Below are 22,858 nucleotides of genomic sequence, written 5' to 3'. Positions count from 1 at the left end.
GGCTACAAAGGGCTAAAATGGCAGCTTTCATTTGGAAAGTAAAACCAGGAACTTGCTCCGTGGAGCGTAGACGACAAAGCTGGGGAGCCAGATAAAGGCCACAAAAACGCAATAATTGACTGTTGTAGCTGAGGAAGAAGCCTTGTGTGTTTTCATTAATCTAGGTTTTTTGAGATAACTCCTTTTTAGCAGTTCACTTTCCTAACATAGACTGTTGTTCCCTCTTGACAAACATCCACAATTCATAGTAGTCTTTGCCGAAACCCGGGATTGAACCAGGGACCTTCAGATCTTCAGTCTGACGCTCTCCCAACTGAGCTATTTCGGCTACACGGGGCTAAAATAGCCGTTTTCATTTGGAAAGTAAAACCAGGAACTCGCTCCGTGGAGCGTAGACGACAAAGCCGGGGAGCCAGATAAAGGCCAAAAAAGCTCAATAATTGATTGTTGTAGCTGAGGAAGAAGCCTCTTGTGTTTTCAATCTAGGTTTTTTGAGATAATTCCTTTTTACCAATTCACTTTCCTACCAGTCTCGTGTGTTTTCATTGATCTAGGTTTTTTGAGATAACTTGTTTTTAGCAGTTCACTTTCCTAACATAGACTGTTGTTCCCTCTTGACAAACATCCACAATTCATAGTAGTCTTTGCCGAAACCCGGGATTGAACCAGGGACCTTCAGATCTTCAGTCTGACGCTCTCCCAACTGAGCTATTTCGGCTACACGGGGCTAAAATGGCCGTTTTCATTTGGAAAGTAAAACCAGGAACTCGCTCCGTGGAGCGTAGATGACAAAGCTGGGGAGCCAGATAAAGACCACAAAAACGCAATAATTGATTGTTCTAGCTGAGGAAGAAGCCTCGTGTGTTTTCATTAATCCAGGTTTTTTGAGATAATTCCTTTTTACCAATTCACTTTCCTACCAGTCTCGTGTGTCTTCATTAATCTAGGTTTTTTCACTTACCTAACATGGGCTGTTGTTCCCTTTTGACAAACATCCATAATTCATAGTAGTCTTTGCTGAAACCCGGGATTGAATCAGGGACCTTCATATCTTCAGTCTGACGCTCTCCCAACTGAGCTATTTTGGCTACAAAGGGCTAAAATGGCAGCTTTCATTTGGAAAGTAAAACCAGGAACTTGCTCCGTGGAGCGTAGACGACAAAGCTGGGGAGCCAGATAAAGGCCACAAAAACGCAATAATTGACTGTTGTAGCTGAGGAAGAAGCCTCGTGTGTTTTTATTAATCCAGGTTTTTTGAGATAATTCCTTTTTACCAATTCACTTTCCTACCAGTCTTGTGTGTTTTCATTAATCTAGGTTTTTTGAGATAATTCTTTTTTACCAGTTCACTTTCCTAACATAGGCTGTTGTTCCCTTTTGACAAACATCCACAATTAATAGTAGTCTTTGCCGAAACCCGGGATTGAATCAGGGACCTTCATATCTTCAGTCTGACGCTCTCCCAACTGAGCTATTTCAGCTACAAGGGGCTAAAATGGCCGTTTTCATTTGGAAAGTAAAACCAGGAACTCGCTCCGTGGAGCGTAGACGACAAAGCTGGGGAGCCAGATAAAGGCCACAAAAATGCAATAATTGACTGTTGTAGCTGAGGAAGAAGCCTCGTGTGTTTTTATTAATCCAGGTTTTTTGAGATAATTCCTTTTTACCAATTCACTTTCCTACCAGTCTCGTGTGTTTTCATTACTCTAGGTTTTTTGAGATAATTCTTTTTTAGCAGTTCACTTTCCTACCAGTCTTGTGTGTTTTCATTAATCTAGGTTTTTTGAGATAATTCTTTTTTACCAGTTCACTTTCCTAACATAGGCTGTTGTTCCCTTTTGACAAACATCCACAATTAATAGTAGTCTTTGCCGAAACCCGGGATTGAATCAGGGACCTTCATATCTTCAGTCTGACGCTCTCCCAACTGAGCTATTTCAGCTACAAGGGGCTAAAATGGCCGTTTTCATTTGGAAAGTAAAACCAGGAACTCGCTCCGTGGAGCGTAGACGACAAAGCTGGGGAGCCAGATAAAGGCCACAAAAATGCAATAATTGACTGTTGTAGCTGAGGAAGAAGCCTCGTGTGTTTTTATTAATCCAGGTTTTTTGAGATAATTCCTTTTTACCAATTCACTTTCCTACCAGTCTCGTGTGTTTTCATTACTCTAGGTTTTTTGAGATAATTCTTTTTTAGCAGTTCACTTTCCTACCAGTCTTGTGTGTTTTCATTAATCTAGGTTTTTTGAGATAATTCTTTTTTACCAGTTCACTTTCCTAACATAGGCTGTTGTTCCCTTTTGACAAACATCCACAATTAATAGTAGTCTTTGCCGAAACCCGGGATTGAATCAGGGACCTTCATATCTTCAGTCTGACGCTCTCCCAACTGAGCTATTTCAGCTACAAGGGGCTAAAATGGCCGTTTTCATTTGGAAAGTAAAACCAGGAACTCGCTCCGTGGAGCGTAGACGACAAAGCTGGGGAGCCAGATAAAGGCCACAAAAACGCAATAATTGACTGTTGTAGCTGAGGAAGAAGCCTCGTGTGTTTTCATTAATCCAGGTTTTTTGAGATAATTCCTTTTTACCAATTCACTTTCCTACCAGTCTCGTGAGTCTTCATTAATCTAGGTTTTTTCACTGACCTAACATGGGCTGTTGTTCCCTTTTGACAAACATCCACAATTCATAGTAGTCTTTGCCGAGACCCGGGATTGAACCAGGGACCTTCAGATCTTCAGTCTGACGCTCTCCCAACTGAGCTATTTCGGCTACACGGGGCTAAAATAGCCGTTTTCATTTGGAAAGTAAAACCAGGAACTCGCTCCGTGGAGCGTAGACGACAAAGCTGGGGAGCCAGATAAAGGCCACAAAAACGCAATAATTGACTGTTGTAGCTGAGGAAGAAGCCTCGTGTGTTTTCATTAATCCAGGTTTTTTGAGATAATTCCTTTTTACCAATTCACTTTCCTACCAGTCTCGTGTGTCTTCATTAATCTAGGTTTTTTCACTTACCTAACATGGGTTGTTGTTCCCTTTTGACAAACATCCACAATTCATAGTAGTCTTTGCCGAAACCCGGGATTGAACCAGTGACCTTCAGATCTTCAGTCAGACACACTCCCAACTGAGCTATATCAGCTACAAAGGGCTAAAATGGCCGTTTTCATTTGGAAAGTAAAACCAGGAACTTGCTCCGTGGAGCGTAGACGACAAAGCTGGGGAGCCAGATAAAGGCCACAAAAATGCAATAATTGACTGTTGTAGCTGAGGAAGAAGCCTTGTGTGTTTTCATTGATCCAGGTTTTTTGAGATAATTCCTTTTTACCAATTCACTTTCCTACCAGTCTCGTGTGTTTTCATTAATCCAGGTTTTTTGAGATAACTCCTTTTTAGCAGTTCACTTTCCTAACATAGACTGTTGTTCCCGCTTGACAAACATCCACAATTCATAGTAGTCTTTGCCGAAACCCGGGATTGAATCAGGGACCTTCATATCTTCAGTCTGACGCTCTCCCAACTGAGCTATTTCAGCTACAAAGGGCTAAAATGGCAGCTTTCATTTGGAAAGTAAAACCAGGAACTTGCTCCGTGGAGCGTAGACGACAAAGCTGGGGAGCCAGATAAAGGCCACAAAAACGCAATAATTGATTGTTGTAGCTGAGGAAGAAGCCTCGTGTGTTTTTATTAATCCAGGTTTTTTGAGATAATTCCTTTTTACCAATTCACTTTCCTACCAGTCTCGTGTGTTTTCATTACTCTAGGTTTTTTGAGATAATTCTTTTTTAGCAGTTCACTTTCCTACCAGTCTCGTGTGTTTTCATTACTCTAGGTTTTTTGAGATAATTCCTTTTTACCAATTCACTTTCCTACCAGTCTTGTGTGTTTTCATTGATCTAGGTTTTTTGAGATAATTCTTTTTTACCAGTTCACTTTCCTAACATAGGCTGTTGTTCCCTTTTGACAAACATCCACACTTAATAGTAGTCTTTGCCGAAACCCAGGATTGAACCAGGGACCTTCAGATCTTCAGTCTGACGCTCTCCCAACTGAGCTATTTCAGCTACACGGGGCTAAAATGGCCGTTTCATTTGGAAAGTAAAACCAGGAACTCGCTCCGTGGAGCGTAGACGACAAAGCTGGGGAGCCAGATAAAGGCCACAAAAACGCAATAATTGATTGTTGTAGCTGAGGAAGAAGCCTCGTGTGTTTTCATTAATCCAGGTTTTTTGAGATAATTCCTTTTTACCAATTCACTTTCCTACCAGTCTCGTGTGTCTTCATTAATCTAGGTTTTTTCACTTACCTAACATGGGCTGTTGTTCCCTTTTGACAAACATCCACAATTCATAGTAGTCTTTGCTGAAACCCGGGATTGAATCAGGGACCTTCATATCTTCAGTCTGACGCTCTCCCAACTGAGCTATTTTGGCTACAAAGGGCTAAAATGGCAGCTTTCATTTGGAAAGTAAAACCAGGAACTTGCTCCGTGGAGCGTAGACGACAAAGCTGGGGAGCCAGATAATGGCCACAAAAACGCAATAACTGACTGTTGTAGCTGAGGAAGAAGCCTCGTGTGTTTTTATTAATCCAGGTTTTTTGAGATAATTCCTTTTTACCAATTCACTTTCCTACCAGTCTCGTGTGTTTTCATTACTCTAGGTTTTTTGAGATAATTCCTTTTTACCAATTCACTTTCCTACCAGTCTCGTGTGTTTTCATTGATCTAGGTTTTTTGAGATAATTCCTTTTTACCAATTCACTTTCCTACCAGTCTCGTGTGTCTTCATTAATCTAGGTTTTTTCACTTACCTAACATGGGCTGTTGTTCCCTCTTGACAAACATCCACAATTCATAGTAGTCTTTGCTGAAACCCGGGATTGAATCAGGGACCTTCACATCTTCAGTCTGACGCTCTCCCAACTGAGCTATTTTGGCTACAAAGGGCTAAAATGGCAGCTTTCATTTGGAAAGTAAAACCAGGAACTTGCTCCGTGGAGCGTAGACGACAAAGCTGGGGAGCCAGATAAAGGCCACAAAAACGCAATAATTGACTGTTGTAGCTGAGGAAGAAGCCTCGTGTGTTTTTATTAATCCAGGTTTTTTGAGATAATTCCTTTTTACCAATTCACTTTCCTACCAGTCTCGTGTGTCTTCATTAATCTAGGTTTTTTCACTTACCTAACATGGGCTGTTGTTCCCTTTTGACAAACATCCACAATTAATAGTAGTCTTTGCCGAAACCCGGGATTGAACCAGGGACCTTCAGATCTTAAGTCTGACGCTCTCCCAACTGAGCTATTTCAGTTACAAAGGGCTAAAATGGCCTTTTTCATTTGGAAAGTAAAACCAGGAACTCGCTCCGTGGAGCATAGACGACAAAGCTGGGGAGCCAGATAAAGGCCACAAAAACGCAATAATTGACTGTTGTAGCTGAGGAAGAAGCCTCGTGTGTTTTTATTAATCCAGGTTTTTTGAGATAATTCCTTTTTACCAATTCACTTTCCTACCAGTCTCGTGTGTTTTCATTACTCTAGGTTTTTTGAGATAATTCCTTTTTACCAATTCACTTTCCTACCAGTCTCGTGTGTTTTCATTGATCTAGGTTTTTTGAGATAATTCTTTTTAACCAGTTCACTTTCCTAACATGGGTTGTGTTTCCCTCTTGACAAACATCCACAATTCAATGTAGTCTTTGCCGAAATCGAGCCAGGGACCTTCTGTCACTTATACATTTATTAAGGTTTAGGTACGGCTACTAATGTTAAACAATGACTTTACTGTGCGGGACACCATGGTCCTGGTACACAGCTCTGCTTAGCTCAGAGCCCAGTCTCCCTGGTCCTCTCACCCACACACAAGCTCCATGTGCTTGGCTGCACGACCGACCAGCCTCCAGAGCTCCGTCGAGGTCAGGAGCTTTGGTTGGCACTCGTACCTGCAACAATACCGGCACTGGTACCAACAACGGCAACGGTATCAGCAATGGCGTTGGTAGACAACCGACGACGGCAATGGTAACGACAACGGCACCACCACTACTGGCAACGACCCCGGTATCGGCAACAGCACAGGAGTAGCAGAGAGTTGCCCTTCTCCACCAGAGTACCAGTATCAAGAATCCTACATAGTATTGCTTTAATGCCCATCTTTAATGTACACCATACAATGAATGATTAATGTATTAGTTAGCTGTTACTTAATGCTTATTCACTCCAAGTAAACACCATTAGTAAATGATTACTAGGAACATTATTAATGGCTCACTACTAGCCTATACATAATAATGATTGATGATATATTATTAAACTGTTAATTAATGCTTAAAGGGACACTATGTAATAAATTAAGTCATTTATTAGCTCAAATCAACATATTCATTCATAAATTAGTCCTCATTGGTGTAAAATGATCTCTGTCAAAAATCTCACTTATCCTCCTGAGTGAAGAATAACTTGTCTGTATCTACATAGAGCAGGTAAGCTCTATGGAGGCTGCCATGTCCTTCTGGTCTATGAAAAACGACGAAGTGCCGAGAGGGACATAAAGCACTTCGAATCGCGATTTCCCCACCAGGCCTACAAGCGGAAATGACGTCATTGTGACGTCATTTCCGCCAAATGGCTTATTACAGCCGCTAATGCTAAATAGATTTTATTCCTTGGCACATATGTCTTTGTGTTCATTAGCTTTCTTTTTGTAAGTGCATCATCTTCTTCTTTTTATTATTATTCCTATGGTCCCCCTGGCTATCTTCTTTTTGGCGTTATGCTCACATTTGTAAACTGTTATTTTGTTGATTTACTAATAAAGTTTTAAAAAAAAAAGCTAAATAGATTTTATCTCGTAAATGATCCCACTAATAATGCATTGATTGTTACCAAACTTCTGCCGTAGTATACATAGGCTCTTAACTCACAAAACGAGGCATTAGAAAGTTTGTAAGTTTACCGGGAGTTTATTTACCGCTGCTAATGCTCCTATTGCTAACGCTGCTAATGCTAATGCTGCTAATGCTAACGCTGCGTCGACGTCACTTCCGGTAACTCCCGGAATATGACTAATTGCATTGCTTGCACACCAAAGGAGATGTTATGTTATCTGACATGTTATCTGTCATCTGTAATTATAGTGTTGTTGTATGTGTGTTATGTAATCCTTTGTACTGTGTGTCTTGATTTATTTTTGTTTGTATGGACCTTGAGTCTGAAGCTATAGCTTCTTGAATCTTGACACATTCCGCTTGCCGTAGTTCAAGAAGTTGCAGCGCACATTTGAAAACGCGAGGCGCTAGAGAGCAAATTCATTCAACTTTGCAAAATAAAATTGCACCACTAGATGGGGGAAGAAATTACATAATGTCCCTTTAATAATGCACTAATGTTAATTAAGGGACCCTTATTGTAAAGTGTTACCAATGGAAGAGTTAATTAGTTGTTGGAATTTTTTTTTTTTACCTGCTATGTATTTGTAAAGCTGGGAGGGAAATCACTTTTTTTATCCGGTTTTTCAGTCTGACTTCTTTGTCATTTTTACTGTATTAATCGGAACTGAACGAAACTAAATTTTTAAAACTCAGCACAGCGTACTGTGTTATTTAAGAGCTGTGAGGAAAATATACAAATGTTATTTTCATGTATCCATTAAGTCTTGAGATATTAAAGTATTTTGGGAGATGGAGAAAGAGGACAAGCTGAATCCAAAGAGCGCGCTGAAGAGCCCGCTCGGTTGCTAGGCAACATTACAACAACCTGACCGACATGGCGGAGAACAACCAATGTCCTGGTTAGTACGAGCAACTCACGTCTGTTTGGTGCTTTGAACTCCGTAGCGCCTTCGTTGTTTTTCCCAGATAGTCACAGTTCGGTATTAAAAGTCACGTTGATCATGTTTCCCAAAACAAGCGAGCTCTTTCATGGCTCGGGTCTCTGTTGTCTCTCTCCTGGCAGAAACCACAGAGTCCGATATCCACAAGAAGATCAGAGCAGTTTTTGAAGCGTTTGACTATGAGTCCAATAACACAGTTGACGTCCGGTGAGTAGACTAAAAACTATCCACGTTCTCACAATAAGGTGAAAGCCACACACCCAGAGTTGAAAGATCAAACTGAACATTTCTTTAAAGTTTTTCAGGTCTTGATAATTTTGTTCGTTGGAGAGAGTAAAACTCTCGCTGCAGCTAGTTACTGAAAACGCACGTGGATGGGGACAATCTTCACTTTATAAAAATCTTCACTCATATTTTACAAGATGACTTTGCTCAGTATTTAAAGTCAGAGTTGCCAGTGTTGTACAGGATTTCCCAAACATTCCTCTAAAATATCTGGGCCACAACCTACAGCTCCAAACATAGTCCCAATACAACTCAGTTGAACCCTGTAATTTGACTGTAAAATGGAGGAGCCTGAGGTGTTTAACACTTGTTTTAACACCTGTGTTTGTCCACAAAATATGCACGATCTTGTGTATTTATAGGCTCAGTTTGGATAAGTGTTAATATACTGCAGTTGCTTGATAAATATTCTCTATAGTAGCTTGTTTGTATACTTTTGTGTGTTTTTTTGGAAACACTGAATGTCACACAGAGTACATTTCAGAATGGAGTAAATTATACTAAGTCAACATAATGAGCGGATGCCCAGAGGGAAATGGAATGAAATAGGATGAAAGAATGTAATTTATTTAAGTCCTGCTTCCTTTTACCGCTTGCTTCCCTTAATAATTGATCAAGGTGTTTGCTGGCGCAGTAAAGTCATGATTTTCAGCTAAAGCTGCCTTTTAAACAGTATCATGCGTTTGTTTTTTTTCTTTTTCCCAGAGAAATCAGCACAATTATCTATTCGCTGGGTTGCTTCCCCGCTCAGGCAGACCTGCACGACTTCATCGCTGAGGTCAGAACTGTCTTTCCTCACATTTCTTAGCCTGATGAATAAATAAAACATTCAGTTAAACCTCACAAGGCTTTTATGATTATTGCAAAAGGATTTTAACACTAATTAATTGCAGTCATGTTACAGTGTCTTCTACCTCCTGGTGTAAAATGTAGAAACAGTTTCTTTATTGTTTTGTAAATAAAGATTCAGAAGCGGGTTGTTTTGCACTTTTATGCTTTGTGACATTAGAAGCATATTTAAAAAAAAAAAAAAAAAAAGCTTAAAGATGGTTTAAAAGTACTATTGAGAGGAAAAACCAAACTCCTGTTCAACTAGGTGGAAGAGGACAACACCGGATACATCCATTTGGAAAGGTTTCTCCCGGTCATGACCAAAGTGCTGTTGGAGCAAAAGTAAGATAGCTCTGTTATCTCCAGTGTTCTTTCTTAACTAACGCCAACTGTGCTGTTTTTTTGAGGATTAAAGTGAATTCATGAAAAGCCTGGATTTGAAGGATTGGGCTGTTTCATTGTGCAACTACAGTGATGCCTGAAAGTTAGCAAACTGTCATATTTTCTTTGTATTTTTGCATAAATATGAATTAAAACACAATCACGAGTTTTTTGCAAGTATATTAAGCGTATAATATTTTAACAGATGAGACAAAACATATAGTTTGTGTATTTATTTAGGGAAATGATCCAGTACTGCATTCCTGCTCGTGGCAAATGCATGCAGTCCGTGTGAGCCATTGTGCTGCAGTAAGAGCATCTGAACATCTTAGATAACAAGTGATCAGTCCCAGCCCCATTACTTCATAAGAGAACAGCTGCCTGCCTGCAGATAGGCACAACTTCTGTTCATAACAGAACAGATGTTGGTGGGTTCCCTCATATGAGTTTCACTCGACCACCATGGAATAAATAATAATAAGTTTCCTTTAAACAATCATCGGTGGATGACTTGCGTGCCCGTTGTTGTGTCACTGCATCAGCAATGGGGTCAGTTCTCAGACTGATGTGCCGACATCCTCCTTTAGGGTTCACTCGTGCAATTAAAAATGAATTGTTCCATCTGTAACGGCTCACAGCAGTGGGCACATGTAAAACTCTAATTTCAGCATCGTTTCCCGTCATTTGTATTCAGTTCTATGCAGTCTGTCCTGAGGGTAAAAATAATACACATGCAAATAATTCATCTCTGGAATAAAATGTTACAATGAATATTTAACGAGCTGTGCTCTACTGAAGTGAAAACATGATTTCACCTAAACAGCTTTTTTTTTTTTTTAAATGCAATTTGGGGAGCATGACATCAGAGGTGTCGTGTTGACTTTTCATTAGGAAATGAACAAAAACAGCTACATGGAACAGCGCGGGTCTTTAAATAGCGTGCAGCACTGTTTACGTCCATTTATCAAACGTTGATGTCTTATACATAGAAAAGGGTAGTAGTGTTTCTCAACCCCGTCTAAAATTAAACACCCTTTATTGGTCCCAAAAGTTATGAAAATCAAATATTAGCTTTATTCTTCTTCAACAATTTTCTGTGTCCCACTTCCTCTTCAAATCCACATCACAGACACCTTTCCCTTAAGAATTCGCCTGTATAATTCCTAATTCACTGTTCAATCAATGATGGCAAGTCACCCCAACCCAGATTAAATCATGATGCTGACACCACCATGTTTTACAGGCGGGATGCTGTTCTTATGCTGGAATTCTGTGTTTACTTCTCATTTTACATCATAAAGTTCTCTCTTGGTCTACAACCACAATACATTTTCCAGCAGCTTTCTGGCTAATCCACATGATCTTTATCCTCCGGTGTTGCCATGGGTAACGTTCAGTGTTCTCCTTCTGATGGTTGCATAAACATCCAAGGCCCAAGCCAGGATTCAAACCGGGAACCCTCTTGCTGTGAGGTCACCGTGCAAACCTCATTTGTGACCTTGCAGACTATCATACACTTTGTTGGTCTAACACTCCTGGAGAGGGTAACAGCTGTTTAAACGTTGTTGGAGAACAAACGTTTAATTACAGATCATTTTGTAACCTCGAACAACTCTTTTTTGATGAGATCCTCCTTGTTCATGCAGTGATACACTGACTGTGATCCCTGTTGTAACGTCACATTCAAATCCACTCTTTCTAAAGAAGAGGTTCACCCACTTTTGCCACACAGACGAGTAATATTAGATCAATTTCCTGAATTGATAAATGACTAAGTCCAGTGGTTTTATCTAATTTGTTTTGTTGTTTTCTCTTCTATTACTTTTGGAACTGAAAAGAGTGTTTTTTTTTGTTGTTTTGTTCCATTAGTTTCAAGTTACAGAGTGTAACATTTAAGGTGATCTTTTGGCATTTAGTTTTTATTAACTCACCATTAATTCACCATTTTACTAAAGTAACCCAGAGGGGTAAAACAAAAAACTGGCCCTAGAGTAGGCGTTTCACTTCCACAGTAGTTTGGGGGTTAGATGTGGCCTACTCACTTGGCTGGATAATATGTTGTCCACATAATAATAAATCTTGAGAACCTCCTGATAAAACAATCACAACAGAGCCTAAGATCTGGCTTACATGTTACAATAAAAAAGTCGGTTTATTCCATAATTCGAAGTGATTTATGCTTTGACATGTTGCTTAGGTTTCCTCCCATCCCTGAGGACCACCTGCTTCAGGCCTTTGAGGTGAGAGGCTACTATTTCCTCATATTGTCCTGTGTTATCGTGTCCTGTGTAATCACCACAGTAACTGAAACAGCCTATGAGCACACCATGCTGTCAGCAGAGTGACACCAGCATCACGGTGGTTGATTTATGGTCAGCTTTAAAGTTATTAACTCTGTAATTCCAGGCTCTGGACAAGGAAAAGAAAGGATATCTGGAGCCCGAAGAGCTGTCAAAGTATATGACACAAGAAGGTAAAGAAGAAGCTTTCGGGTTAGAAAAGCAGATGGTGAAAAATAGATGATCTCACTTTTTTTTTTCTTTCTTTCTAACGGTTGTGTTCAAACAAGGTGAACCTTTCACTCAGGAGGAGATGGATGAGATGCTGACAGCGCTCACTGATCGTGACAGCAACCTTATCTATTACAAAGACTTAATCAGCCAGCTGACCATTGACCCTGACATGTAAGCAGTGTCAGTGTGCGTCAGCACAACTGCTGAGTAATACCACACACACTCTTTGTAAGTGTTTGTGTCGCAATGGGAAATAAATTACTTGGACGAAGCTAATTCTGACTTTGCTTTTCTCTGAATTCAGATCAAAACACGTCATTCAAACGGGCAGATTTGAGAAAATCTGACTCCACATTGTGCGCTACGTTTCAACTAAGTCACACTGCTGGTGTGTGCTGTACGGATAGTCTTCTGAGGTCATCTGAAAAGTACTGAAATGTGCTTCTGTGTTTGAGACAAAGAGAGCTGTAATTAAGAGAGCATGCTGCTGCTGCCCCAAACCCAGAACATTGGCCCAAAATAGAGGCTGAGACAACATGCCGGGGCCCTTAAAATAGCAGACTCCTTACAGCCTCTGCAGTATGTGGAATTTTATAGGCTTGTTTTACGTGGACAATGGTCGTTTTTAATCTCGTGTACTAGATATGTACTGCACTAGGAGCTTTGTGAAATGTAAAACCATTCGTCAGAAACCTCTTTAAGCTGAAGACACAAATGTGCCACCGCAAAACTACCCATGTGAAGTGACAAAATTAAATTAAACGAGGTCTGCAGTGAGAAGGACTTTCCTGCACTGTGGTGCATTATGTTGTGTAAAGACGCTGCAATGTTGGATTCTGTTTGTCTAAAAGAGCTTGAAATATAGATTTATATCCAGGTAAAAAATGAATACTTATTCAATTATAATACTTATTATTATTACTTCTACGGTGTTTGATTTTAAAATGCAGCTTGCAGCCTAAATGGGTATGAGCATTCTCCACAAATGACTCCCTGTATAATAAAAGAAAAAACAAAGCAATGATTGCTGATCAGCACATCATTTTTTTTTTTTTTATCTCAGATGATTCTGCATTCAGTCAACATGCATGACACAGTTAAACAGCTTTAAACATGGATGATCCAACTTATCTAGAGCCTAGATAAGTGTTGGTGGCAAACACAAGCAGTTCCCTCCATGCGCATGAATTCATGCTACAGTATGATTCAATTCCACAGTAAAACACAACCCTTATGGCATCTAATCATTGTTTAAGACAAAGGCTCAAGAAAAAAAAAAGAAAACCCATAAAGCTTTAGTGATCGAAAAAGTCTGTATTAAACTTTCCATTTTCATTAAAGGCCAGCAGTAAAAACAGGATAAGGCTCATTTATCTTCATCCTCACCAAAACAGCATAAAATCAGAATAGTCTTGACACAGAAAAAAAAAAAAGGTTTAAAGTGATTTCCACATGTTTACATACCTTTTTTTCTTTTTCTTGACCTCATACTTTTGTAACAAAATCAACGTGTTCCTCGTTAAAGTGGGGTTTTTGCATTTGGATAAGCAGGTGTTCAACCAAGAAAGAAAATCCTCCTGCGTGATGCTGTTACTCGTGAAACGTAATCGATTAATCTGTGGGTTGGAATGTTTGATTTAAAAAAAAAAAAAAAAAAAAAAAAAGCAGAGTTGTGATTATTCCCTGGTACGTCCAGTTGCATGAGTAAACCTAAAAGTGGTGGTCATGGAGCAGCAGGGCCCTTCTTTTACCTACAGATCATCTCATTGTTACGATTCAGAGAAAAATCATTTAGAAAACACAAGCTGCGACTTGAATGTGGGGGTAAACAGGGATGAGGCGCCTGGCACCAGCTGCTTCATTCTAATAGCTGAAGGCTGAGATATCTGCCTTCTAATCCTACTACGAGTGAGACAAGGACTAAATATAGAAAATATCATTTCTAAGTGGTCCATCTCTCCACAGAGTAACACCATGGCTTCAAGTACAGATTACAATACCCTGTTGAAAAACTAAAGAGGAGCTTGTGTTTCACTGAGTCCTGCTACATCATGCGAGACGCACATGTCAGTAACTTCCTCCCTGACCGCAGTGTTGTGTAGGGCAGAACACATTGGTTATTTGGTCCATAAAGAGCCCTCACCTGAAAAGACAATGAAGGAACATAAAGGAGATATGACAGAAAAAAAGCTGAGAAGATGGCTGGACAAACAAGAAGAGCATGGAAGTAGAGCGGAAAATGTTGACATCATAGCCAGCTACCAACAGTGGTCTCTTAACATTGTTTTTTTGCATTGTCGCACTGCAACTGAAACACAGAGGAATGACAACTCAAACACACCCAAACCACTACGCACATTTTTCACATACAGTGGGAAGAGGAACATTCAACTGTAAATCTTTCTTCGCCTCAGAGGATGAGAGAGAAAAGGGAAGAGGCAGGATATTCTTCCATTCACATGCTTCAGATCCGGAAAAGTTTTCATTTGAAGCTTGGCTTATAATCTGAAAATGACTCGGTACGAAGGCAAGCTCGGTAGTTCAATACCTGATAAACACGCTGCCAAGTGACAGAAGATTCAGCCGTTTCTGAATCTTCGACAAGCGGCGGTTAAATAGCTGCATCCCTGGTTCAAGCAGTTTATCCTGCAGTAGTTGTGCAAAACGTCATCATCTCTAACCTTATGTTGTCCGAACCTCATCCCTCTTTATCTCATCCTGACTGAGGCTGAAGTTTTGTAAGGCCTCAGAGAAGTGGAGAACGACGAGCAACCTAAATCACTAGAGTCAGATGATGGGCTGCAGTGACTTTGCAGTATTTGCTGGATGTTTTGGCTGTAAAAAAAAATCTTAACAATAAAAAAACTAATTTGTGAATACTAATCACCATATGTATGTTAATATGACAGGGAGTGAGTATGTGTCAATGTTTTCTACCAGTTTTAACACATACTAACCAACTGAGTATGAGCTGCATAGTCTGGTTAGGATAGAATTCAATTAGCAAATTAGCAGTTTTTGTATTCATTGGTTTTTCACAGCATCTCCTTCGAAAAACAAAACTGAGTCTATAAGTATATCTTGAAAATTTGGTGGCCTGGGGTGATTTGCAACCACTGCCTTCCATCATCTGACTCAGCGATAACAGCGACTTTCTTTTCAACCTGGGCCATAAGCTGCAATGGTGATAGCATTAGCCTGGTACTATTTTAAGTACATCACACCGAGATCAAGTTTCCAGAGTTACATTGTTTGCCAACATCTAGTTAACCGTACACACACAAAGACCATCTAGTGTCCCTTATTAAATCTGCAGCACCAGGCCAGCAGCCGAGATGTTGTCGCCTCCTCCTGCAGTTTGGTACACCTCGGTACACACCAGCACCGGTGCCACACAGATCTCGTAATCGTCCTCATACCAGCAGCTGACGGGCCTGGTCTCCTGCAGGAGGATGCGCTGGCTTCCCTCCCGCAGGCTAATAGAGAACGAGTCATCCATGATGAGCCTCGCCTTGCTGGGGTCAATGTCATTTGAGCCGCAGACGTGACGGTTAGCTGTGAGAGATGCCTTGGCAGTGGCCGACATGATGTTCTTCCACTGAGAGCCACGTGTCACAATCATGGCCTGGAAGGCCAGCGTGTGGACGTGGAGGCGGGTCAGCAGCTTAGCCTCTGAATTAGCACCGTTTGTGTCGCTGTCTGCCGTGGCATCTTTGTAGCGCTGGTTAAGAATGCGATAAACCTCTCTCATCTGGTCGAGGACAGTAGCTACACGAGGGCTCGGGTCTGACAGCACTGTGATGTTGGAGCCTTTCAGTAGGCTGAGAAGATTGGGAAGTTCCTGTTCATTCATCCCCAAAGAGTCAGCCTGGGAAGGAATTAGGATGAACACAAATTACAGCATTTCACTCGACTGTGACTCTAAAAAAAAAATAAACACATTGAGCTCCTGAATGAGGTGGTATCTCATGATTAGGGACACTATAAAGAAAATCTATTCTTTAAAGAAATATTCTTATCAGCTGACAATATTTTACTGAGTGGAAAAAACTTTGATGATGGGACAAAATACATAATTAAATGTTAATTGAGTGTCTAAAACATATTTTCACATTTACAGTGTTTTGTAAAAAAACAAAAAAAAAAAAAAAAAAAAAGGGGGGGGGGGGACAAAACAGAAAGTAGAAACTATGCAAATAGAGGAAGGCAAATTTCTGTCCTGCTTAGTCTGTTTGGTTTACACATTTATTCAAAGCATTTTACTATTCTAGCATCTAACTCCCGGGTATCATCTGGACCTTTGCAATAAACTGCCTCGTTTCAATACATCCTATGTTCGTACACTCATTCTTCTCTTCAATCCGAGTAGGAAACATACATTGTATGATGGTCAGTAATTTCACTATTCAGTCATACGTACATGGGGTATGATGTATTCAAGAAGGTCTTCCATTATACTCTCTTCGACAAAACTTGCCATCTCAAAATGGATGCCAATCTGAGGAGTTGAGGAGGACAGCAGCTCTGCCAGGTGGGAGAGGAGAGCCTCTCGCTCACCTGGAAAAAAGAAAGAAACAATTTGAAGATTAGAAAAAAGTCTTAGACCAAAGGAGGCCAGATATAAAGGTAGTGAAGAGAAGAAGAAAGAGTTGAAGAGATGCGGAAGTGAGTGAGGTAGTAGAGATTAAATTAACCGGACACAGCAGGTGGGATATGAAGAAGGAAAAAGTCGCCAAAGGTTTATCTTCATCTTTGAGCAAATAATCAAACTGGCTGACGCCTGACATAATTCAACTGTTAAGTGTTCTGGGTTTGACTAATGGCTGGTGGTGAAAAGCGGTCATTCAGCACAGCGACATGCACAACTGAGTCAAGCTTTTGTTATAACTCTACCTGCCCATTTCATCGAACCACCACCCATGTCCTAAATTACGTGCACGGGAGCTGTTTCAACTCATCAAACAGAAGTATGTCTGATGCTAAAATGATGTGAATTGTGAGAGAAAAAGTTCAGGGCATTCCGCCACTTCTAACTTTCTCTGTGGAAGATCATCATACTTGTAAGTTTAGCCAAAATAACTGCAAGTTTATCGTCTTCTGAGTTACTTGAATGGTGACAGGAACTTTAAGACTGCTCTGCTCGAAAATGGAATCCTGATTTGAAAGGAGCAGAGCAGCTGTCTGGAAATGTTTTACTGGGCTGATTCTCAAATGCAAAGCAGTTAGCTGCCTGAGGAAAAAAACCAGAAAAATATGTGCATAAAAGGAGCTTAACTGTGAATTATTTTTTACATCGATGTACACATTACTGTTTTCCCAAAAAGATTAACTTTGGAGCATGTGTATAGCACCTTGTCCTATTTGTGTCTAGTTGAATGTATACATGCATGAGTGATTCAGTCCCAAAGCATATTATCTGGCTGTGTTAGCCCTTTTTTGTACAATTCTGGTCAGACTAACATGTTTATACAATAATCTAAAGCTGTGTTGTTTGGACTAAAGTGAGCAGGCTTCAGATGGGCACGAGTGAGGGAACTAAAGACAAATGACAGATGTGTTTATTTCAATGAGTAAAAATAATAATGAGGAACATTTTATAATTCAAAACAACTGTCATAGCCATTAATGTATACATTTCTAAGTTTACGAGTTGTACTTGAATTTACAATGAAGTCTCGCTGGTTCTGACGCACAAAGCAGGGAAGATTTCAGAATTTACTCCCCAAACTGGACCATAAAATCCTTTGTTTTCAGCTACTTAGCTTAGCTTAACCATGCCATTAGGCTCATATAAATAAAACCTGTCTGTATATATGCTACCAAGAGATGCTGCATCCGCAGCAGGAACTCATAGCCTCGTAGAGAGGGAGAACAGGGGCTCCAAGCATGTTCTGCTGGAGAGAACTTGGTCCGTCTGCAGCATTTCTGTTCGTTCTTCCTGCATTCTGCACCGTGAACTGTACCGACTAAAGATTATCAAATTATATCCCTGAGAATTTCCTGCGTTGTAAGTGCCACCTTAGCAGGATTTGGTGAAATGATACCCACAACAACGTGCCGAAGCTCAGGCTCGGTGGACGCTTAAAAGGAGTCATGACATCAAAGCTTAGTTCATATCAAGCTTAATGGGAACACAGCCTGATGCCATTGATGTGGTTACCTGCTTTAAAGGGGAAGTTGTCCATCATTTGCAGCCCACCCACCACAAGCAGATCTGGTTCAAAGTCTTTGAGTTTCTCAGCAAACTCATCCATTGAGGCCAAGTAGGGGTTGTGGTCATCACTGTGGATGATATATCTACAGCGCACAAACGCAAGCAAAGAAAACAAAGTCATATCCAAGAACTGCAGAAATCCACCATCATGTGCTAAAGATTTTCAAAATAACATCTTATTAACATACCTGTTGGCTCTTTGTGAGGTGTAATTCCCCCAGCTAGCACCAGATGAATACTCCAGGATCAGATGAATGTCTTGCTCATCTATCACTTCACCAGCCACTGGAAAAACAGGACGACAGGGGAATCAATATAATAATAATCATGGTGTTTAAAGGAATAAATTCATGAAATGAACAATTAAAAAACAAAAAAACAGCAAGTGAGGGTTTGGTCATTAAAGGTGTGTGTGTCTGTGTTTACCTGTAATGTGTTGGGACAGGACATCTGTAAAATCAGTGCTGAAACTCCCCCCTAGCAACAAATCACATCCCTCCATTGCCATGCGACCAGCCATAACCGGAGCATTGCCACCTATAGACCATCTGTTTCCAGGTAAGTCACGGGCGCCCTCGACCAGCTCATTAAAGAGGGTGTCATTTAACATAAAACGCCTGCAGGGGTTACAAAAGAAAAATGGTGAGACAACGTTGTACGAAAGACTTTAACTTAAAAGTAGCAGCAACACAACCTCTTCTTTTTGTCCTCAGAGTCGCCTTATTTTCACTAACAAGTTGTAAATTATTTAAATTACAGACGTTTATAAAATGTGTTCTACAAACTAAAACTCACCTTAAACAATGCGCCAAAAAGTGAAAGACTTCTAAACCTGGTCGTTTTTTCAGGTATCAATGTGTGTAACGGAACAAAGTTACTGTGAAACCTTCAAATTACATGTTGGTTGAAAGAAAAAAGATTTAAAAAATCTTATGAAATAAAGTAAAAAAATGCTGCTGTTATAATATTTCTTTTCAAGACACACTAACCAACACAATGGAAAAGTCAGTCATTTACAACGACAGCTGAACGTTTCCTTTCTTTTTAGTTAACTATTCTAGAGAATTAAAAGGTTTAGTGAGACACGTTAAAGTTTTCCAGAAAACCTTCAGGTCTTTGAAGCCCGTTTAAAATGAATCTGAACGGGTCAAGTGATGATAGAAATGTGTTTTATCCCACAAAGCTCCATGGAAAGCTCAAACACTGACCTGCCTGAGCTTGTTAGCAAAGTGCAGCAAGTAAATTGAGATGAATGGATTTTACAAACAGGAAGATGTGTCGGCAGATAGAGATACATAAGAAATGCCAGGGAAAAAGAGTTAATCACACAAGAGGTATCTGTTGAAAGAAAGTAAGTAGGTTTATTAAGGTGCACAGCTGATTATGAAGAAAAAACTAAAGTCTTCTATGATGTCCGGCTGTGCTCATGATTATATATCTTGAGTACCTTATGAAACACTTCTGATACTTACAGCAGACAATAAAATTGTCTTTTTATTCTGTATACTAAAAGAGGATCTATCACATTGAAAATGAAGATAATCAGAGGATGTGTTGTGTGCTTTTAGACTCCCAGTGATCAGGTACCAAGAGCACCGAAGGTTCAGAGAACAGTGTGCGAGCTATTTCATGAGAACATCTTAGAAAAAATTCTTTGAATTAGATTTTCCTTTTAGGAGGATCTTTGACTACTTGAATAAAAAAGTGCAACAAAGTACTTTAAAGTAGTTGCAATCCCTAATAAAGGCAATAAATACTCAAGAGAAATAGTTTCTGTGAAATCATTTCAATATCTTAACAGGGAATTGCTTTTGTTCAGCCTCTCACGCATTCCCTTGCCTCCGATGTTTGGGGATTTGTGAGCTTGTTGCCTTTAGCTGTTTGTTCCAGACAATGAACAAGGCCTCACGGGTGCCAGAACAGGACGATTCAGCACTAATGAGGACAGATTGATTTAGCTGTAAAATGAAATGTAAAAACACATACTTGAAAAGAAACTTAAACGTATATTGGTTTAAGTGCTAGCATTACTTTAGCATTGGTTCTCTGGACGAAACCGGAGCTTTTAAATGTGCTGCTCTTCATCAAATATCACTTACTCTGCAGCAGCTCCCGGTGCGAAGAAGTAGCCAAAGCTCTGAGCCAGCTGTTCAGCATTTTCCAGATAGTCATGATGGACGGGCCGGTCTGTGTGAGAGATGCCTATCTTATTCAGGAACGACACGCCATCGACTATCAGGTCAACACAGCCCCCAAAACCTGTGGAGGGAGGAAAGTGACGGATAGAAAAGCTAAATTTATAAACCTTCGGCCCAGCAGCAGGTACACTATTAAAAATTTGGGGCCAAGATGAAGAAGATAATACACACAACATCAAACACGGTCAAACAATCTGAACAATTGTAGCATCAAACTTCTGTTTCATCGACACATGGAAAGAACACAGAGGTCAACATGCTGGATGACAACAGCAGGCAGTACAGCTGAACTGGCAAGCAGTTAAAAGAACCCATGAAGTTGGAGTTAACATTTGAAAAGCTTTTGAATATCTGCCTTGCTGTGACATGGCTTTTGCAGCTTTGTCTACCACTGCTTTCTTCTGCTTTTAGATTGAGAAAAAAAAATCAATTTGTAATTAATTTGTAAATAACCATTACAGTGGTGCGTTTTTAAATTTGCTTTTGGTTAAACCGGCAAAAATGTTCCACTGCGTTATCATGACTAACTTGTTTACCACCTAAAGAATTTAACAGCAAAAGATGCCACGAAACGCAATGTCTGTAATTACCAAATCCTGTGTGTGGCTGAGCCTGCTGATGACCAGGGTAAAGGTTGGACAGATAATGATTCTACATTGAGAGTTGGTATCAAGAGTTCAAAGGACGATATTTTAGGATTTAATCATGATGCACACCCATAACTGGGCTAAAAATCACATTGCCTTAAACATCTTTTCTTTTCTAACTGTAGTGACACTTCAGCTTCTTTCACTTTCTAAGCAGCGCTTATATTTGTCCTGAGCTTGCCGCGCTTTCTTTATTTTTTAACACCTAATTCGCTTTCATTTCGCTAATATTAACCCATCGTTACTCTGTTTCCCTGCACCTGCACTTGCTCCTCATCCGTTCAAACACAGCAGGCCTGATGACAGTCTCTATCCGCCTGGATCCTGGAGGATCACTGCTCAGGACAAACTGTTCCAGCTGGACTCAGATCTGATGACTCTACATTCATGTACACCTTTCTTTAGCTTCCTCCTGAGCTCCTACAGTATCTCTAGTCTGACTACACACCAACATGCTCAGTTTTGGTTTCAGCACCTAACATGAGCAAAGACCATTCTGCTTTTTATTTCCAAGTCAAACATTCGCTGACAAACTATTAGTTCCTCTACAATAAATCTATCTATTTGCCTCTATATCCGTCGCTGTTTACAGTTAGATAGGTATACTATACTTTATCTTTGAAAACTATTGTTAGCTGCTTATTTAGCGTAAACATTAGCCACATTACAGAGTTAGCAATGTAGTTGAATTTTCTGTATTGATTATGAATGGGAGCAATTAAATTAATGTTATGTTATCAATGTTAATTGTCTGGAGCGGCATACTTTAGTGTCAGCTATTCTGGTTGCCATTCGTTTCACAAGTATAAGATTATTAACTTCCAATCTCAATATTAAGCCTCTAATTAGGTTAGCCTAGCTGACGTTAGCTAGCTCCACCAGTCTCACCTACCAATAGCCACTTTGGGTCTGGCGACGTTGTTCACCCCGACTTTCTTCTCTGCCCGGAGCAGAGACGACAGGACCGTGTCCAACCGGTCGTCCAGCACGGCGTTCTGGGGTGAACGGAACCAGAAGGCCAACAGAACCACCAACAAGGACACTACAGATCCATATTTCACCAACGGCACCCTGCCTCCTTCCTCCATCATTCGCTCCTGTTAGCTCTCTGAGAATGAGCTCTCACTTCCCGTGCCGTGGACTAGAGCAGAGCCGTGCGTTGGTTTTGGAAAGAGCGTATGCCGGATGTTTCTTAATCGTGCGGACACTGTCAGAGATCTGAGATTTTAGAGATAATTTTTAAATGCAAGCACTTCCGCTGTGCTATTATTTAACCTTTTTTTCTTCTTCTCTAACATCATGTCTCTGTGGCTTTCCCATTTAAAAAAAAAAAAAAAAAAAAAAGGTTGCACCGACGTCCACGTTAGAAAACGGGGCGGACGCCGGTGTCCAAAAGGAGCTCGCTTTAAGTTTCTGATGCAAAGGGAGGGGCGAAGACGGAACTGAGCTCTTACCTGAGCAAGGTGAGACAGCAGAAAAGACTGCTGACCACCCGAGTGTCAGATTTTGTGCTATAGGTTTCGTGTGTCCTCTTTCATGAGAAAAGAACAAGCCCAAAAAAACGCAATTTGGGGATTTTGATCTTATCAGTACTTTTATATTCATAAAACCCAAATTCCATGACTAAGCATAAGACATAAATAAATGATACAGATTTTTGTCAATATGATATAAAAGGCACAATGTGTAGTTTTTAGAATGAGAGTGGTAAAAGAAAGTCACACTAAACTTTCCATTTTTATAAGATCAGCTGAAACACTCAGTGTATTTAAGTCCAGGTTGAAGACACACCTATTTTCAGCTGCATTTGAATAAAGCTCCAAATCTGGAGCTTCAAAACTTAATCATATTTTAACTACTGATTCTATCTATTGTTCTTATTTCTTTTGTTTAAAATTTAAATCATGTTTTGTTTTCTACCGTTTTAATGTATCTGTAAAGCACTTTGAATCACCTTGTT

The 22,858-nt window shown here is 40.2% G+C and overlaps 2 protein-coding genes and 3 non-coding genes across 5 annotated transcripts; 1 reads left to right on the top strand and 4 right to left on the bottom strand.

The window, feature by feature from the left end:
• Positions 1-255: 255 nt before the first annotated feature.
• trnaf-gaa (transfer RNA phenylalanine (anticodon GAA)) lies at positions 256-328 on the bottom strand. Its single transcript has one exon. It is a non-coding gene; the product is annotated as a tRNA-Phe (tRNA).
• Positions 329-645: 317 nt separating this feature from the next.
• On the bottom strand, positions 646-718 carry trnaf-gaa (transfer RNA phenylalanine (anticodon GAA)). The gene has a single exon. It is a non-coding gene; the product is annotated as a tRNA-Phe (tRNA).
• A 4,519-nt stretch (positions 719-5,237) lies between these two features.
• On the bottom strand, positions 5,238-5,310 carry trnal-uaa (transfer RNA leucine (anticodon UAA)). Its single transcript has one exon. It is a non-coding gene; the product is annotated as a tRNA-Leu (tRNA).
• A 2,392-nt stretch (positions 5,311-7,702) lies between these two features.
• Positions 7,703-12,094, top strand: drc8 (dynein regulatory complex subunit 8). The gene is made up of 7 exons (XM_075471640.1): positions 7,703-7,787; positions 7,952-8,036; positions 8,820-8,892; positions 9,211-9,287; positions 11,524-11,566; positions 11,733-11,799; positions 11,896-12,094. Exons 1-7 carry the CDS (start codon positions 7,763-7,765, stop codon positions 12,012-12,014), a joined length of 489 nt encoding a protein of 162 aa, XP_075327755.1. The 5' UTR covers positions 7,703-7,762; the 3' UTR covers positions 12,015-12,094.
• A 1,381-nt stretch (positions 12,095-13,475) lies between these two features.
• On the bottom strand, positions 13,476-22,023 carry adpgk2 (ADP-dependent glucokinase 2). Its single transcript, XM_075463523.1, has 7 exons — positions 21,791-22,023; positions 20,153-20,312; positions 18,480-18,670; positions 18,242-18,338; positions 18,000-18,136; positions 16,260-16,396; positions 13,476-15,707 (listed from the first exon to the last, which is right to left on the bottom strand). Exons 1-7 carry the CDS (start codon positions 21,987-21,989, stop codon positions 15,144-15,146), a joined length of 1,485 nt encoding a protein of 494 aa, XP_075319638.1. The 5' UTR covers positions 21,990-22,023; the 3' UTR covers positions 13,476-15,143.
• Positions 22,024-22,858: the final 835 nt, after the last annotated feature.

Source organism: Odontesthes bonariensis, chromosome 1, assembly GCF_027942865.1.
Source record: "Odontesthes bonariensis isolate fOdoBon6 chromosome 1, fOdoBon6.hap1, whole genome shotgun sequence".
NCBI lineage: Eukaryota > Metazoa > Chordata > Actinopteri > Atheriniformes > Atherinopsidae > Odontesthes > Odontesthes bonariensis.
The sequence above is the reverse complement of the archived record's forward strand: the minus strand, read 5'-3'. Positions and strand labels throughout refer to the sequence as shown.